At 32.5% G+C, this 17,583-nt stretch overlaps 2 protein-coding genes across 2 annotated transcripts; both read left to right on the top strand.

The window, feature by feature from the left end:
- The first annotated feature begins 240 nt into the window (after positions 1-240).
- On the top strand, positions 241-4,599 carry LOC137837091 (uncharacterized). The gene is made up of 5 exons (XM_068645947.1): positions 241-448; positions 1,779-1,886; positions 4,019-4,102; positions 4,195-4,296; positions 4,452-4,599. Exons 2-5 carry the CDS (start codon positions 1,818-1,820, stop codon positions 4,524-4,526), a joined length of 330 nt encoding a protein of 109 aa, XP_068502048.1. The 5' UTR covers positions 241-448; positions 1,779-1,817; the 3' UTR covers positions 4,527-4,599.
- An 8,742-nt stretch (positions 4,600-13,341) lies between these two features.
- Positions 13,342-15,773, top strand: LOC137837089 (protein pns1-like). The gene is made up of 3 exons (XM_068645944.1): positions 13,342-13,733; positions 13,980-15,095; positions 15,448-15,773. The coding sequence occupies exons 1-3, from the start codon at positions 13,641-13,643 to the stop codon at positions 15,580-15,582; spliced, it is 1,344 nt and encodes a 447-aa protein (XP_068502045.1). The 5' UTR covers positions 13,342-13,640; the 3' UTR covers positions 15,583-15,773.
- Positions 15,774-17,583: the final 1,810 nt, after the last annotated feature.

Genomic DNA, 17,583 nt, shown 5'->3' with positions numbered 1-17,583 from the left:
TAATATGTTATTTTTAACTGTCGCAATTATCCTTAAAAAACTAATTTCCCAATTTTTTCTCTCCATACACCATTTCTCATTATTCATTTTTTTTAAAACTTGCTTTCACTTGGAAATTGGATTTTTTTTTAAAACTTACTTTTCCTTGAAAAATAATTGTTTTTTTTTGAAAATTTGCTTTGAGTTTGAAAACCAAACCCTAAGACCTCTTCCCTCTCTCTACTCCACACCCCTAACGTATCTTCCCTCTCTCTGCTCCACACCCTTAAGCCTCTTCCCTTTCACACGAAACGAAACTCTAACGCCTCTTCCATCTGGCTGCTCCTCACGAAACCCTAATGCCTGTGTCCTCTCACGAAACCCTAACGCCTCTGTCCTCTCACGAAACTAACGTTCACTCTCGGGTCTGCCATGGCCACCTCCACGCAAGGATTCAACGTTTGTTCAGGTTCGTTTCGTTTCGTTTCTTCTATCTGCAACTAAAACCCTTACTCGTGTTCAATTTCGTCTACCATTTTTACTCGTTTCAACTGCATTTCGGGTATCTCTGCCTCTGGTCTCTGTTATCTCTAGGAACTAAGTCTCTTGGAGATCACTGCCTCACCCTATCTTAGGTGGCCTCTGCTTCTCTCGTGTTGGTTTGGCAATCTCTGCCTGTCACTAAGAATTTTTATTTTTAATTGTGAATATCATCATTATTAGGTAATTTATTTTATCATTTTTGAGAATTTGTATGTATATTGTATATGATATATAAACAATTTAGGTTGAATTGTTAGCTTGAAGCAGTTGATAGATTAACATGTTTTCCAAATCCTACTTTCCTCTAACATATAGTGGTTGCTATTATCAGCTAAATTAGGCTCAATGTCTTATTAAATATATTTTTGGGTTTTCGGTTTAATGTCTTGTTATCAGTTAAATTAGGCTTCAGCAGATCAGAATAAAACTGTTATACTACTTGAGGTACCTCATCTCATGTGCAAATTAACTTAACTATCATGGTTTGTGTATTTATTGCGGGAGAAGATTCATCCGCTAGTTCTTTCTTGAAACTATATGTAAGTTGTATTCTGATTGCAAGTTACCATGCATTTGGTGTGATTTTTCATTCTTTCTGGGAATCAACTGATGCACAGTCATCGTCTAAAACTAGACTTATATTAGCCGAAATGATTAAATAATGTATTAGTTTCACAGAGGTTTATACCATTTAACCAAATTTAAATAAGAAAAATGATTTGAAAAAGAACATATTAAAAAGGATGTTGACATTCAAGACCTTGGTGAAATATATGCAGAAGATCAACAATATATTTTCAATTTGCAATCTCGTTTGTCTTTCATGAAAAAGGTACTTTTTAAAACTTAGGGATCGTCTTGTTGATATTTGAATTGAAAGAAATAACCATGGGATTCATGAAGTCTTGAATGGCCTGTGAAATGTATTTTGTATTGGACACTGTTAATTCTTGATTTTCGCATATTTTATGGTATGCTTCATCCTTTGATTCATGTTCTGTTTTGTTTTTGTGCTTGATAATGATTGATTTGCATTCAAGATCCTTAATTGCATATAGGTCTGCAATACATTGTTAATTCTTGATTGTCACATATTTTATGGTATGCTTCATCCTTTGATTCATGTTCTCTTTTGTTTTTGTGCTCGATAATGATTGATTTGCATTCAAGATCCTTAATTGCATATAGGTCTGCAATACATTTAGCTTGTTTTTCTCATTTGGATTTCTTTTTTGTTTTGCGGGACACTTTTAAAGGAGTTACATGAAGTAAAGAGGAAAAGTGCTGCTCTTCAAATGCAACAGTTTGTCGGAGAGGAAAAGAATGATTTATTGGATTACTTGAGATCTCTTCAACCTGAACAGGTTTTTTCCTTTTCTGGAATTTCCGATTTTCCTTGCATTTGGACCTATTCTCCTTTGGTGCTTTTTGCTCAGTTACATCTGTGGCTCATTCTCTTAACCATGAATATGATTCTTTCTGATATAATTTTTTTCGTATTCAGTCAAGTTATTTTTCTCTCTTATTTTAAAATACTATCAATGATATATTTGAAAATCTTTTTATTCATTTAACAATGGAGCATAAATTTTATCACATTGTAAGGTTTAGAGATAGATAATGAATATTTACTCTAAATATATCATGTAGATGATATATAATGTTGATTGGGTTCTCAACATCTCCTGAGGCAACTTCAGTCTTTCTATCATGAGTTGTCAGGGAAGCAATTATTCAAAGAAAGTTGTATACTCTTCTTATTGTTTTGGTCTATTTTGTTGATAAATTTTATACTTGGTTGTTAGATGCAATGATACAGAGCATAACATAAATAAATAACTAAGCATTTGTGTTCTGTTCTGCACAATACTTTTTTGCTTGTGTGCAGTGCAATTTTGTACGATTTTGGTGAACATTTTATATGTATAATAAGAAATGATTCTTTGTCTCTGTCCCTAGAGCTTTCCCTATGCCACATCTACAGAATAAAACTTAGTGTGAACTATACTGACTAGATGAGTATTTTAACCTTAAAAGTTCCAAGATTATACATCTAGATGGGGAGAGCAGGACTTTGCTTTGCTTCGATTGCTCCTTTACTCTGGAGAAAATTAATCAGTAGGTTTTTATCTAAATAGTAAAGAGATTGAATTGAAGCCTGCTTATTCTAAACAACTAATCAAAACTTCTATTCTTGGAATGAAACATAGTGTGGTTTTGATTATTTTTCGCAACATGAAAGGTTATGGTCACTGAGCTTCTTAATACTGCAAAATGAATGCACCATTCTCTATCCTGCTTCTGCAAAGGCTAGCCATGAGATTGGGACATTAGATATCTTATTGCTTTGTTAAAAAGATAATATTTAGACGTTTAATGCTCTAGTCATGTTGTTGTCTTTTTGTTTTCCTATTCTTCTACACTTTTAAAGAATTAAAGCTAGGAGTCAATTAAGTGGACCCACAAACTTGATGAGTTAAGTAGAAATATTTTTTTTTTCTCAGAAACTGGACTCAGTTTTCTTAAGTAACACAAGATAAGCCTATCCAAGTAGGCTCACACATTTGTCTGTATCATGTTCGGCTATGGAGAGATGTAAGCTATCATAAAGGTGTATATTTGAACAAAATTTTTCATAACAAAAATAAGTTAAATGAATTTCGTTCTAAGTTAAAAATTAACTTATACAAAAATTAAAAAACAATAATTTAAAGAAGTTATATTAGAGAATTATTTTTTACGCATGAGTTAATTTCAGCTTTCTCTTTTAAAAACGTTAATGAGGAAAGTTGTTCAAACAAATACGCAAAAGACCCAGTGATTTAAAATGGTGATCTCAGGCATACTATGTTGGGTCTTTTAAGTGGAGATGAAGAAAGAAAATGTGGGGAGGAAGAAGAAGAGTGTGATAGATGTTTGTTTGGATTATTATATAATCCAGATTTTTGGATTATTATATAATCCGAAAACCTTATATCTTATGGTGGAAGACAAATCTTTTTCTAGTAGTTGGTTGAGAGCTTTTGAACTCACATATTCAGGTAGTTATTTGAGAGCTTATGAAATTAGATAGTTTTTTCTTCTAGCATAGCGTGATGTTTTAATATTTATACATTTATATTATTTTAACCTTTAATTTTTAATTTAATATGATATTTTATTTCATTTATTCAGAACTAAATTAAAAACATATTCTTACCCAATATAAATTAAATTCGAAAAATGAATCCACGCCTACATCTGATTAATTCATAAATCAGATATTGAAACATAGATTTTGCAAATGTGAAGTTCTTGCATCATTTATTGGTGGTAAAGTCAAATTTCAAGTTAAAATAAAATTTGAACTTACCTGTTTTATTTATTGCATGAAGTTCTTGCATGATTTATTGGTCGTTTGAGGCCTTCTCCAGTGGTATGGTAAACTCTATTTTATTTTATTATTAATAAGTTTACTTTAAGTTTACACAAAACTGATTTCATTTTCACTTTGTAGAACATGTGTATCTCTATAAGGAAGAGACAAATTATTCCTCATACTGGTGGTGTTATGTCTTTGTCAAGAAGAAGAAATAATTTGGTATTTGTTTACTTATATTGTGCTCTCTATTTTAATATATTACAATTTCCACCACAGTATACTTATATTATTATTGTTGGTTGAACATATAGAAAATTGAGACTGGTAAAAATATTGGACGAGCTGAAATGTGGAAGATCACACATAAAAGGAAAAATGGCACATATGTGAATGATGAGGCGTTGGAAATTGGGGTAAGTGTTTGGACTACTTTGATGATGATGTATTGATCATGGAAATATATTAGATTGCTTTCATGATGATGTATTGATCATGATGATATATTGGACTGCTTTGATGATGATAAACTGATCATACAAATTCATTAACTTAAAATTATTTATTTCAGGCATCAGATTATGGAAGTGGTGCTCCATCACCTAATCAAGTAATAGGATCAAGTGCCGGAAGCAAAACTAATTAGGGATGTGTTTTAATTTTAAACTTGATTAGGGATATATGAACTTTTGAACAATTATGTATTGTAATTTTGAACTTGATTATGGATGTATGAACTTTTTATGTGTTTTAATTTTCAATTACATATAAACTTTTGAATATTATTATGTGTGCTTTAATTTTCAACGAAATGAATGGATGATTATAACTTTATACATTATTTTATTTTATTATGAAAAAGTGGTGGTTAAATTTTATAATTGTATAAAACAGATTATAAAAAAGTGGTGGTTAAATTTTATAATTGTATAAAACAGATTATAAAAAAGTGGTTAAATTTTATTTATTCAGTATTAAAATTATGTCAATTAAAAACGCCATTACTTATATATATTATGGTGCCAAAATTTTCTTCAATGATTGTAAATTGCGATAGTTATAACTAACACTATTTACATATAAAAACCGCCACTATTTACACTATGTTTAAAGTGGCGGGTGTTGCGGCGGGTAACATAAAATCGCCACATTAAACTTTGTGGCGGCCAGTTCTATGGTGGTTTGGGAAACCGCCACAAGTGTATATTGTGGCAGTTATAAACGCCACTTTATACGAAAAAAACCGCCACAATATACACTTTTTTTTTGTAGTGAGACATAGTTTCCTCCTCCTCCACGCACATGCTGCAGATAATGGTGGTCAATCCTATCCTGCTCCTTACCAAATTTTCTTTTTGCAGAATCCTCCAAGTCGTGAGATGAGTGGATGGTTGCGCCTTTAACCTCCAGAACCCCCACATTATTTTTCTTGAAGAGAATGTGTGTGCTAATAAGTTGGATAATTTATGATTTATTCATAGAGAATCATTTCATCAGGATAATAGACTTCAATCTAGTATGTTCTTAGAATTCTTTATGAATAAGTATAATCTACCTATGTATATGTTTTTTTAACATATGGGTTTTGGTCTAGTCCCTCCATATACTTTTTTTCGTCTTCCGTGTTCTGTTCTTTTTCCTTTACTTTGCTCTTGCTCTTCTCTTGTTGTTCTTTGTTGCGGTTGTGTGTGGTGCAAGGATTGTATGGTGTGCATCCGTTTGTTCAGTCGGTCGCTCTGCTTTTGGTGGTTGTCTTCCCGTGCGTTGGGTTGTGTGTTTTGTGTGTTCTTTGCACAAACAAAACTCTATAACTAACTCCCTAGTACTACTTGCCAGATCATGAATGTTTGTTTTATGGTCAAATATTTTTTCTGCAGTCACTAGTACAAAAAGGTTAATTAACGACGGTTAAAGAGGACATATAAAGACGGTTATGAAACCGTCGTTATTGCGGGTGCCGTTATAAAGTAATCATTTTTAATGACTGTTGCTGAACCGTCGTTATAAAATTAACCTACTTTATAAGTGCATGCTAAATAGTAATAAAAAATTTAAATAAAAACTTTTAAAGACGGTTCCCATGGGAATCGTCGTTGTATGTTGGACTTTTAAAGACGGCTCCACATGGAACCGTTGTTGTATGTTGGACTTTTAAAGACGGTTCCACGTGGAGTTGTCGCGTTATATGTGGATTTAAAAAAGTATTTTGTTTTTTAAAACACTTCAAACCTGCATAAAATATCCAATTCCAAAAAATCAAAACATTTAAAATCATAGTTTAAATATGAAAAATACATACAACAAATTATAACATTCTACAAAAAGTTTTCCCAACATATGAAAAAGTATGTCATTCTAATGATTTATCTATCCTAAGGTGTTATACATGGTTACAAAATACTTTGACCATGTTGTTCTCACATACTCCAATGCTTTTGAATCTAGCGGGTGTTGGTCGTTGAAAAACTGTACATTTGAAATTTTTTGAATTAGTACATGAATAATAATCCCTGAATTTTAAAGTGTTTATTGTATTGATGTATTACCTGATCCCAACCTTTATTAATTGCAACTTGCACAATAGTCAACATCCACGGCATAACATAATAACTGCACTCATAACTTCCGGATTGCTTGTTGGACTGCATGTGAAAATAAATGTATTGAATGAATGAGTAAGACACATTAAATTGATTGAACAAATATACTTTAAATACCTTAAGGTACATCCAAGTGCGTCTTTGTGCGTTTGTACTTCTCCTCCCACTCAACATGTTATATCCAGAGTAAGCACTAAAATAATAAGATTACTAAAATAATAAGATTTCATGTTAGAATACATAACATTATATAATATATAAGTAATAATAAATGTTAAAAGAATTTGTCGTACCTATCTATAATGTGTTTAAAATAGGTAGGGGTTTTTTATGCAATGAGCAAAACCATGTAGTGGTATGATCTTGAATAGATATGATCAATAGTTGCCAATGAAACCTATATAACAAATCAATTAGTTTCTCTTATGTCAATAATTTAGTATAACTTATTTAATAAATAAGGACTTACTCATGGATGTACGGAGCAAAATAAATTTGACTTCCTCCATTCTTTAAGGCAGTGGTGATGTATGTTTGTGTTTTTGACTTCTTGTTTTCATTTAATTGAATTTTTTGAGGGTCTAAAAACCCATATATATTTTGTTTCCTTTCATTGAAGCATAATCCACAAACATACCTAAATTTCAATAAGTTAGTACTAATATATTTAATAAATCAAAAAGTATAAAGATTTAAATATTTGAACTTACATCATCCATAATTGCAGAACTATTATGTTAATCTATTGATCTCCAGATGCAAGGTCCAACCAACAAATCAGACATGTGAACGTACAACGGTACATCACTATGCCTTCCAAAAGCATTGGCATCCCATGGAACCTTTAAGAAGGTTATATCTAAAGCTGTAGCAACTTCCACCAAGCTGCCACAGGATCATCAATGGAGAATATTTTCTTCTTTCGCAGATGCAATTTTGTCTTAGGTTCCTACTACTCATCAACAATCAAACAAATACTAAAATTAATTAAAATGTAATATAGCTGATATATAATCCTATTAGTATTAGTGCAAAGATATACCGTAGAGTCTATAGGTTTGACGAGATGTCTAGGTTCACTCTTAAACGCGTCAAACACATCAACCCCTTCATTCCACAATAACTTCAAATCTTCAATCAATGGATTAAGATAAACATCTATGTCATTTCCAAGTTGTTTTGGACCAGAGATCATCATAGATAACATCATGTATTTGCACTTCATACACAAAGCATGAGGTAAGTTGTAAATCACTAACAAAACGGGCCATGAACTATGATTACCTCTTAAATTTCCAAAGGGATTCATTCCATCAGTTGCCAATCCAAATCTTAAGTTTCTTGATTCTTTTCCAAATTTAGGAAATTCTTTATCAATATTCTTCCACTGTAAAGAATCAGTAGGATGACGAAGTAGTCCATCACATTTTCTATTTTTTGCATGTCGCCTAAGGTTTTTAGCGTCACCTTCCTCTGTGAATTCATCAATTTCATCGTTCTAACCAACTTTAACCTTATAACGTGACAAACCACACCTGGGACATCTTCTTAAATCTTTGTACTCATTTCTGTATAAAATACAATCGTTAGGACATGAATGCATTTTTTTATACTCCATACCCATCGAACAAAGTACTTTTTTTGCCTCATAATTTCGATTGGGTAATGTATTTCCTTCTAGAAGCATGTCCTTAACCAATCCGAGCAATTCTGTAAAGCTTTTGTCGATCCATCCATTCATTGCCTTGAAATTCATCAACCTTAACATTGTTGATAATTGTGTAAAGTTAGTTTAACCAGGATACAAAGGAGTCTCTGCATCATTAGACATATTTTCGAAAACTGCATTAGCAAAATATTCTACTCCCACATCACGAATCATGTCTTCTAATCTATCATTCATTGAGAAATGAACTTCCTCTGAAGCTCCACGCACACTTGGCAAGTCTAACAATTCACCATGCGACGTTCATGTTGTATAATTTTTCAAAATCCATCATAAAAAAGATGTTCTCTAATTTCAGAAACACTCAATATCCTTCCATTCAAACAATTGACACAAGGACACCTTATTTTTACTCCATTATTACAACTAACAACATTATGTTCTGCGAACTGTATGAATTATTCCATCCCTTTTTCGTAAGCATTAGTTATCCGTTGTGTATTAATCCAACTTCGATCCATAGAACTGCTAAACTAAGAACCAGTGCGGACTCAGAACCAATGCGTTCAATATGTAATCATTAAAAAATAAATCAAAATTGTCGAAGGTCGGACACCTCCGGACTCAGAACCAGTGCGTTCAATATGTCAAAAAAATATATAATAATTAATAACTAAATCAAAACTGCCAAAGGTCGAACACCTCCGGACTCAGACTCAGTGTGTTCCCTCAATATATAGAAACTAAATTCAGATTGTCGAAGGTCGCACACCCTCGGACTCAGACTCAGTGTGTTCAATATATAAAATCAATATCTAACTCAAAACAAACACTTTCTAATATATAGTTCATAAAATTTAATATTTAATATATAATTAAATAATAAATAAAATATACTAACCTCAAAAGTGAAACGAAGCTGAAAAAAACTTGCGCGTACGAGCGAGAACTTTGTTAACGAACAGGGTAGCAAGGAGGCGTGACACAAGTTACGGGGCGCGGTGGCGGTCGCGGCGCGACGCTGATTGCAAGGCAAGCGACGCAGTGGCAAAGGCGGAAGGGTGGCATGTGAACGGTGTGGGTGAGGAGTGAAAGAGAATCCAAAGCATAAGCATTCTCAAACCTTTTAATTGAAAAGTAGTTTTCAAACTAAATGAAAAACAACCTGTTGTTTTGTCGAAACAACCGATTGTTTTATACTTAGGTGTTTTTAGAAAGGTTGAAAACTGTTTTTGATGGTTGACTTGCTGTCAAACCAAAACAACCGATTGATTCGTGGAAACAACCGATTGTTTGATTCGGGACCATAACAGAAAATTGTTTTATGCTTTGACTGAGCATTAAATGATTTTCTAACGGTTTACGCTCCAGTTTTTAATGTTTTGACCAATCTTTAAATGCAATAAATAGTTTGTTAAGATTATGTAACAAACAACAACTTTGTTTTAATATGGAAAAACATATTTGAGTTTTTCATAGATTGAGCTTTTGAAAAGTTGAGAATTGCTTAGAGATAGCATTGATCAAAGAGTGTGAGATAGGATTTTCATCTTGTATTGATTTCAGATCTTTTCTGTAACAAGTGTAATCCTTTGTACTTTGAAAGAAACTCTGTGTGTATAGCTAAGAAGTGTTGTGTGTTCTTGATAGCATTCTTAGTGGTGTTGTGCTTAGCCAAAGGAAGTGTGTGTCTTGAGGGGATCAAGATCACTTCTTTGGTTGTGTTGTAAGTAATCTAGGGTTGATTGCTTAGTGGATTCCCCAGTTGTTTCTGGGAAAACTGGATGTAGCTCTGGGTTAAGAGTGCACCAATATAAATCTTTGTGTGCATTCTCTCTATCCTTAATCTCTTTAAATTCAATTTTTATATTTGTGAATTGGTATAAACAACCGATTGTTTCTGCGAAACAACCGATTGTTTTTCTGGTGTTCTGCTTATTTGCTTTATGTTTTGGCAAACTGAATTCTGATTCAAGTGTTTCTCGAAGTAATTTCATTCTAGGCTTAAAAGTTTGCGAAAACCCTCTTTAAACCATTCACCCCCCTCTAGTTTAAAGTCATACATTCTAACACACACTTCTCTTCCTCCTTTTCAAAGTTAGAGGTTAGTGATTTTGCTATTATATTAAAGAGAGGTGACATGTTGATGAGTTGAGTAAGAGTTAATAAATAAATGGTATTTGAGATTGTTTCTTATTTTATGATAAAAAACAATTTTGTGATAGGTTAAATATGTTTTTTGTTCCTATATTTTCACATGAAATTGGTTTTCATCCCTAATCCAAATTTTAGACCTCTTGAGTATTTGTAGTAAGAAAAGAATGTTGATCAAGGATGATCTTGAGCTTTGATGTCTCCAAATCCATGAAGTTTGGTGGAAGGCTGAGTTGTTGCTTGTGTGGGTGGGTTCTGGGTAGATTTATATGTAATCCAATCTTTGTTTGAATCTAAAACTGATTGGAATCGAAACCTTTTTAAAAAAGATTGTTTACTTTGTTGTCAAACCAATTCAATCGATGGTTTCGAGAATTCAACCGATTGTTTTTTTAAAATCTATAACAGAATTCTGTTAAGTTTGGTAAATCAACTTTAAATGTTTTCTAATTGTTTTGACTTCTGCTTTAAATGATTTTAACTTATCTTTGGAGTATATAAAGGTTGTTTTACACTCCTAAAGGTATTGGAACAGTTTAGACATTTTGAGATTGAGAAAACAGATTTGAGTTTTCAATATTTGCATCAAGCTTTTGGATTTTCACAAAGGACTGGAATAAGATTGTTGTAATCTTTCATTTTTGATATTGATCAGGTGTAATCATTTCTTTATCTCTTGTATTTCTGAATATTTGTGGTGTAAGCAGAATCAGAGCGTGTTCTGAATTCTGTGGTGTTGTGTGCCAAAGGAAGTGTATGACTTAGAGGTGTTCAAGGTCACTTCTTTGGTGTGGTTGTATGTAATCTGGATTTTGATTGCATAGTAGATACCCAGTGGTTTTTGGGGACTGGATGTAGCTCTTGGGATAAGAGTGAACCAGTAGAAATTGCTTGTGTTCTTTTCTCTTTCCTAAACTCATTTACATTATGCTTTTAAGTTGTTTTAATCATTGCTGATAAAAACAACTAGTTGAATCGCAAAAACAACCAGTTGATTTTCTGAAAATCAACTTAAACAGTTTTGTTTCATTGTTTCCTTGATTTCTTTCTCTGTGATTCTGCATTGGAGTTCATTATACCTTCAAAGTTTGCAAAAATATTTTATAAACAATTCCCCCCCCCCCCCCTCTTGTTTAAGGCCATATATTCTAACAAAGAAAACTATCACTACAAGAAAATCATTAAATAAAAACCAATTTTAGAGACAAAAGATAATTAGTTATTATGTTGACTAAATTAGATATTATTTTTAGAGACTAATACTATTGGTACCTAAAATAGTTTCTAGTACTAGTAAAATTTATAAACTAGTTTATAAATTGGTATCTAGTTAACTACCAAGATTTTAGTTACCAATTAATTCAAGTTGGTAGTTAAAACCTTAAAGCTAATTAGATACAAATTTAGAAATTAATTTATAAATTTTATTAATAATAGAAACTGTATTGGTATGGACCGAACGGTCAATACCACGACTCGGTTCCCACGACCGAGCCGACCGGCTCCCATGCGCCCATGTGAGCCGACCGACACATCTGATCCATTAACACTCAAATCAAGGTCAGTAAAGCTAAATCACCATTAAGATGTAGGTAATACGTCCCTAAGTACGATCCACTTCACTAAGCTGACCCAATAAGGTAAGCCCATTAAAATAATATAAATAGCGCATATTCCAAGAACAAGGTACGTCATTACTAAATATACTCTGACAAGTGAGTGTCGAACACTTTTTGCTGACTTGAGCGTCGGAGTGCCTTCTGCAGGTACCTCACATTCGACATTCCTCAAGAGGGAGCAAGCTGAAGTGTGAGTTGACCGACCGACAAGAAGGAGGAAGAAGAAGTCAGTTCTCTAGGTCCCATCTCCCTAGCATGAACATAAACTACTTTAAATACCAATAATTATTTTGGTCTCTAAAATTATTTTTTATTTTATAATTTTTTTGTTGTGTATTAGAATGGGTTCCTATCAGCTTTTTTTTTAATGAGAAACAAATTTTTAGTGTAGAATAGAATGATAAAATATTTCATTTGAGTCATCGCTAACACGCAAATGTTATAATATAACCTATATTAAAAATTTATTTATTAGATAAAAATATACTAAAAATTTATTTATTAGATAAAAAAGAAAAAGTGATAAAGAGTCCTGCAAGTAGTTAGAAGGTCTAAAATTTGAAAAAAAAAATACAAATTCAACATTATAATTGAGCGACCAAAAGTATTTAATTCTTTTGTTATTTATTATTTTAAAATTTGACCCACTAACTTAAATTTAATCTAAGAAAATCAAAGATGAACTCCAACATAAAAAATAAAAAAAAAACATTCGGTCTAACAAAATATTTGACTTAAAGTGATTTATATTATGCAAACCCAACTCATGAACACCTATATCACAAATGTTTTCCTTATCCACACGAAATACTCTTATTGCTTCTTCCATTTCTCCACGTTTCTTGTAGGTTCCAGTGTCTACGTGTCTTCCACATTTTATATTCCAATTCTTGCAAACTTTATAATGTGTTTTCAAAGAGATAAAGGTTTCCTCTTTAATAAATAAAAAGCAAAAGCTTTGAAGCACCCTATTGTCATTTTCAGATGAGAATATTATACCTATTTAACCCCAAAATATTCTTAATTATTAGTAATACAAATATTTAATCATGCCAACAAATATGATTAACGATTTTCTCTGTGAATCTTTCTAGAAAAATACAATTAATCTGTTTATAAATTAAAATGTACAAACAAAAATAAAAATTTAGAAAAATTACTCTTTTACTTTCCAAAGAGTTATTGAGAAATTTGTAAGACAAAAATGTCCATTATAATACTAAGAAGAACACTTGTATTAATAGGTTTTTGTTGTTCACATATTTAATATGTTATTTTATTTTATTAAGTTAATATTTAATAATGGCAATAATTTTATGAATTTTAAATTTCTTATATTTTTATCTTGTTTTATTTAAATTAATATATTATTTACGACATTTAAATTTAAGATAAAAGGAAATTGAAGTTGTTAATTAGAATGAAACAAATAGATTGTGAGAAAGTAAAAAATTTGAAAATTATGAAAAATAAATGAAAAGTAATGATTGAAAAAAATGACTCTTATCCAAACGAAACACTCATAAATAAACTACCTGGTTAATAGTTTCTTCTAATGTGAAATTGATTGAAAGAAGAGCATTGCAAGAGTCTTGGTTGAGAGTTACATCTGTGAAGTTTGTGAAGAAATTTTCATCATTGCGGCCAAGAAACTGAAGCAAAAAATACCAAGAAAAGCCTGCATGAACTGCGAAGTGCATTTAGTATAACACAGAAACACCATGACAATTTTGAACATTGATGTGATCACTGTCACAGATGAAGAGAAAATACAAGCTAAACAGGAATGGCTTTCATCCACAAGCCCCATCAAGGTTTAGTTTTTCTCTTTCTCATATTCAAGTCTGTTTCTAGATTTCTTCTGTTTCGATGAGTTTGTAGTTCTCTCTGCAAACCACCCTTTTTGGCAAATTTTTCTCCTCCATCAAGGTTATTTTCTTCCCAGACACATTATTTCTTGTGTTTTCTTGGCTGATTATGTTTGAAAAGAAAGAAACAGACACATGATTCAGTTTAATTCCTTAGAAATACATCAACTTGGTTTTGTTTTTCTTGAGCAGTTTACAAACACAACACCGGCGAGGAAGGTCTTCAAGATTATTTTTTACCTTCACTTGTTCCTAATTGCTGTCTTGGTTACTTCCCTCACCACCTATGGCCTAGTCTATGCTTCTCACAGCAACTACTTCCACCCAAAGGAGTGGTACCCTCCACTCTTTATATCAACATTATGTGGTGGAGCTGTTGGTTTCACATGGCAATGGATCACTGCTAGGAATCCTGCAAAGGCTATTAGAGAAGCATTTTGGCTGAGTCCCCTTCTTACATCTGCAATGGGGATTCTGTTTGTGTACATGGGATATGCTCCAAGTCTTGCAGCTGGTGTAGTTGCTTTGGTTTCTGCATTAATTCAGTCTCTTTATGGTATTTGGGTTCGTCCAAGATTTGAATACGCCAGCAGAATCTTGTCAGTTTCAATAGCTGATCCTCCTACCCAAAGCATGAGGTTGGCATTTTCATCAATCCTCATTGGTATTCTTTATTGCAGTTTCATGGTGTGTGGAATTGGTGGAGCTAGAGCAATTGAAAGAACCAAACTAGCTGTCTTGTTCATCTTGGTGATTCTACTGAGCCTTGTGTGGACCTTGCAGTTTCTCAAGAACGTGTTACAAGTCACCATTTCAAGGGTCAAGTATATGCACTTAGCTGGTGGAGTAATCATGGACACCAGAGTAGCATTGAATGACACAGTCAAGTACCTAACTGGAAGTGTTTCCATTGGCTCCATCCTTGTGCCCTTTGTCTCACTCTTTAGGGGTTTTGCAAGGTCAACAAGTCTGATTGGAGGAGACACTGATGAATTCATGTTTTCCTGTGCTAGTTGCTACATGGGGATTGCTTCACTTCTTGTGACCTGTGGGAATAGATGGGGTCTGGTGCATGTTGGAGTCTATAACAAGGGGTTTGTGCAGGCATCCTCTGACACTTGGGACATTTTCAATAGGGTTGGTTTGGAAGAACTGATAGACTTGGATCTCACTGCCTCCTTTTGTTTCCTCAGTGGAGTGGCAGGGGGAGCAATGTGTAGCCTAGTGAGTGGAACTTGGAGCATAGTAATACACAATAACTATGCTACAGAAACATCCATTTATGCTTTCTTAATTGGTTACTTCATGGTAAGAACCAAGAACTTTCTGTTTTTGACAAGTGTAATACTTTCTTCTTTCTCAATCATTTTTACACATATCTAGATTGATGCCTAGCCAAAGAACTTGTTTGAAAACAAAGATATTTGTTAAGATAAACTTAGATGTAAAACGGAAGTTATTGATGATGTTATTCTCCAAAATATTTCTCAGAAAAAACCCAGAAACTCATAGTATTGCATCTCAGTTTTACTATTTCAATTGATAAAAATCATCTAACACTTACTTTTTCAAGTAACTGAAATCATTTATTAAATGTTCGTTCACCAGATTTTTTAAAATATTGCTGAGTATGATGTTAATCTTGCATCTTATTCTGCAGTTTCGGTTAGCAATGTCATGGCCACAAGCATGTGTCTCAGCTTACTATGTTGCCTACGCAGAGAATCCACAGAGCACTCAATTTGACTCCACCATCCCTGTACGCTTGGAGCAGCTTTATAGATCGCATGCGTAGATAACACTCAGCTAATCATTTTCAGATTTGATGAAATGCTGAAGGAACAGTAAATACAGTATATTAATCCAAGATGAACTTGCTGATCCCAAATTACAACATTGGAAACAATTTTCACAATGTACACAAAGGTTTAATTTTGGTGTAGTATTCAATCACGATAAAATTAATAATGCAAGTTTCCTATGGCATTCCTTTCATTCACATAACATAAGTTCATATAATTCTTTCTTGAATGAACTGAATAAACAAACTATGACCCTCTTTTCTCGTAAGCACATAAGTATATTCATCTGCATTACCAAAGATAAATGAAGTCAACATAATCAAGAATAAGCTGCAGAAGTTTAAGCCAATACTAGCCATCCACATAATCAAAAGTTTCATTGTAGAAGTTCACAAAGACATAATAATACTATGTTAATTATGTCAAACACAAAATGCAGCTAATATAAATTAGCGTTTTGGATTTGAAGATTATCACAAATTACTTTCTTTATGAAGATCTTGATGTATTGAATTCTTCCTACGGTGTTGCGTCTGTTCTCAACTAATTAGAAGGAATAGTATGAGCATCTAATAATTTAGTGTACATGGTTTAGTGAACTTGTAGTTTGTTGTATACATTCTATTATGTTAGTTGTCATCTTGTACTTTTAAATAACATGTAATTGTTTTTGCAGTCCTATATAAGGATAATTGTACTTGTTGGGAACAATATTAGATTACAATGAAATATATTTTGTAAAACTTATTTATTTAATAAACGAGACAATTAATCATATTTATCTTACTTTGCATGTTCTTTATCTGTTGTCTCCTTTGGTGTGATTTGCAACTAGTATTGCATTGTCTCTTTTTTACTGTTCTTCATATAGAAATTTGGTATCAGAACCAATTTCTATATTGTTCCACATTTGTGGTATATTTTTGCAAGAATATGGGTATTATATCCAATATGGAGAATTCAACAGGAACACTGGTTTCAAGTCATGGACAATTGTTCCAAGTTATGGGCAATCAAGATGAGTGTCTTGATTAAGGAGCAAAAGGTGTGGATATCATTTTTTTTAAGGCTAATGATATTTTGACATTCTGCTTCACCTTACACCAACAACAAAATATTAATATTTGTAATAAAAAAAATTAAAAAAAAAAAATTCTTAATGAAAATATAAGCAAAATGTAAAATGTTAAAATAATTTTTAAAATTAAAAATAATTAAAATATTATTTATTTGGGTGTAGGGTGGAACATTGGGTGTCAAAAAATCATTTTCCTTTTTTGAAAGCATGTCCCACATAGAGAGACAACTTGAGAGACAACTTTTGGACAATTAGAGGAAAAGGAGAAATAATCTCATTTGATGATTTTTCTCTCACTTTTAAATGACGTTCGCTGTGAGGTTATGATAGAGAATACCAATGCATCATTGTGCCTAAAGATGGAGAATTTGTTCATGAAAATTTCCATATGCATCAAGCTTGTGTTGAAAAGAAGGTTATTATAGTAAAGCCCATACCCATTAATTTTGATTTAAGGTTTTTACAACAAAGAATAAATCACGAAAGTGTTTCGTCTAAAAGACTGTAAGTTTTTCTAAATAACATATCTTATAAGATGCAAGTGCTTCTGTTCTAGCCAACAAATCTAGGTGATTTCGAGTCAACCTTTCAACACTTTCGCTATGAGACGCTTGGAGATCACAATGAGGGGAGCTCCACCTGTTGATAAGACTTCGACGATCAAGTCAATGAGAGCATTTAAAAGATATGAGTGTAGTGTGTATTGCCTGGAATATTGCTTACCTTTGTTCAGGGTCTCAAGGTCCTTTTATAACACTCGTAGATCCTTCTTTAGGAGTTAATAACAACCTCATAGAATGTCAATATATTCCCCTTTATTTTAGGGGTGTTGATGCACAGAGTATTGTCAAGGCCGACCTCTTTCAAGGTCATTAGGTATGCTTTTACCTAGATCGAGCTCCGTCTGTTGGACCTG

The sequence above is a fragment of the Phaseolus vulgaris genome, chromosome 4 (assembly GCF_000499845.2).
Source record: "Phaseolus vulgaris cultivar G19833 chromosome 4, P. vulgaris v2.0, whole genome shotgun sequence".
Classification (NCBI taxonomy): domain Eukaryota; kingdom Viridiplantae; phylum Streptophyta; class Magnoliopsida; order Fabales; family Fabaceae; genus Phaseolus; species Phaseolus vulgaris.
This window is presented reverse-complemented; position numbering and strand designations above follow the sequence as displayed.

Coding starts and splice junctions, on each gene's coding strand:
- LOC137837091 (XM_068645947.1), top strand. CDS start 1,818: ATGCAACAGTTTGTCGGAGAGGAAAAGAATGATTTATTGGATTACTTG. Junction 4,103..4,194: donor CAAGAAGAAGAAATAATTTG/GTATTTGTTTAC, acceptor TTGAACATATAG/AAAATTGAGACTGGTAAAAA. Junction 4,297..4,451: donor ATGAGGCGTTGGAAATTGGG/GTAAGTGTTTGG, acceptor TATTTATTTCAG/GCATCAGATTATGGAAGTGG.
- LOC137837089 (XM_068645944.1), top strand. CDS start 13,641: ATGACAATTTTGAACATTGATGTGATCACTGTCACAGATGAAGAGAAA. Junction 13,734..13,979: donor CATCCACAAGCCCCATCAAG/GTTTAGTTTTTC, acceptor TTTCTTGAGCAG/TTTACAAACACAACACCGGC. Junction 15,096..15,447: donor TCTTAATTGGTTACTTCATG/GTAAGAACCAAG, acceptor CTTATTCTGCAG/TTTCGGTTAGCAATGTCATG.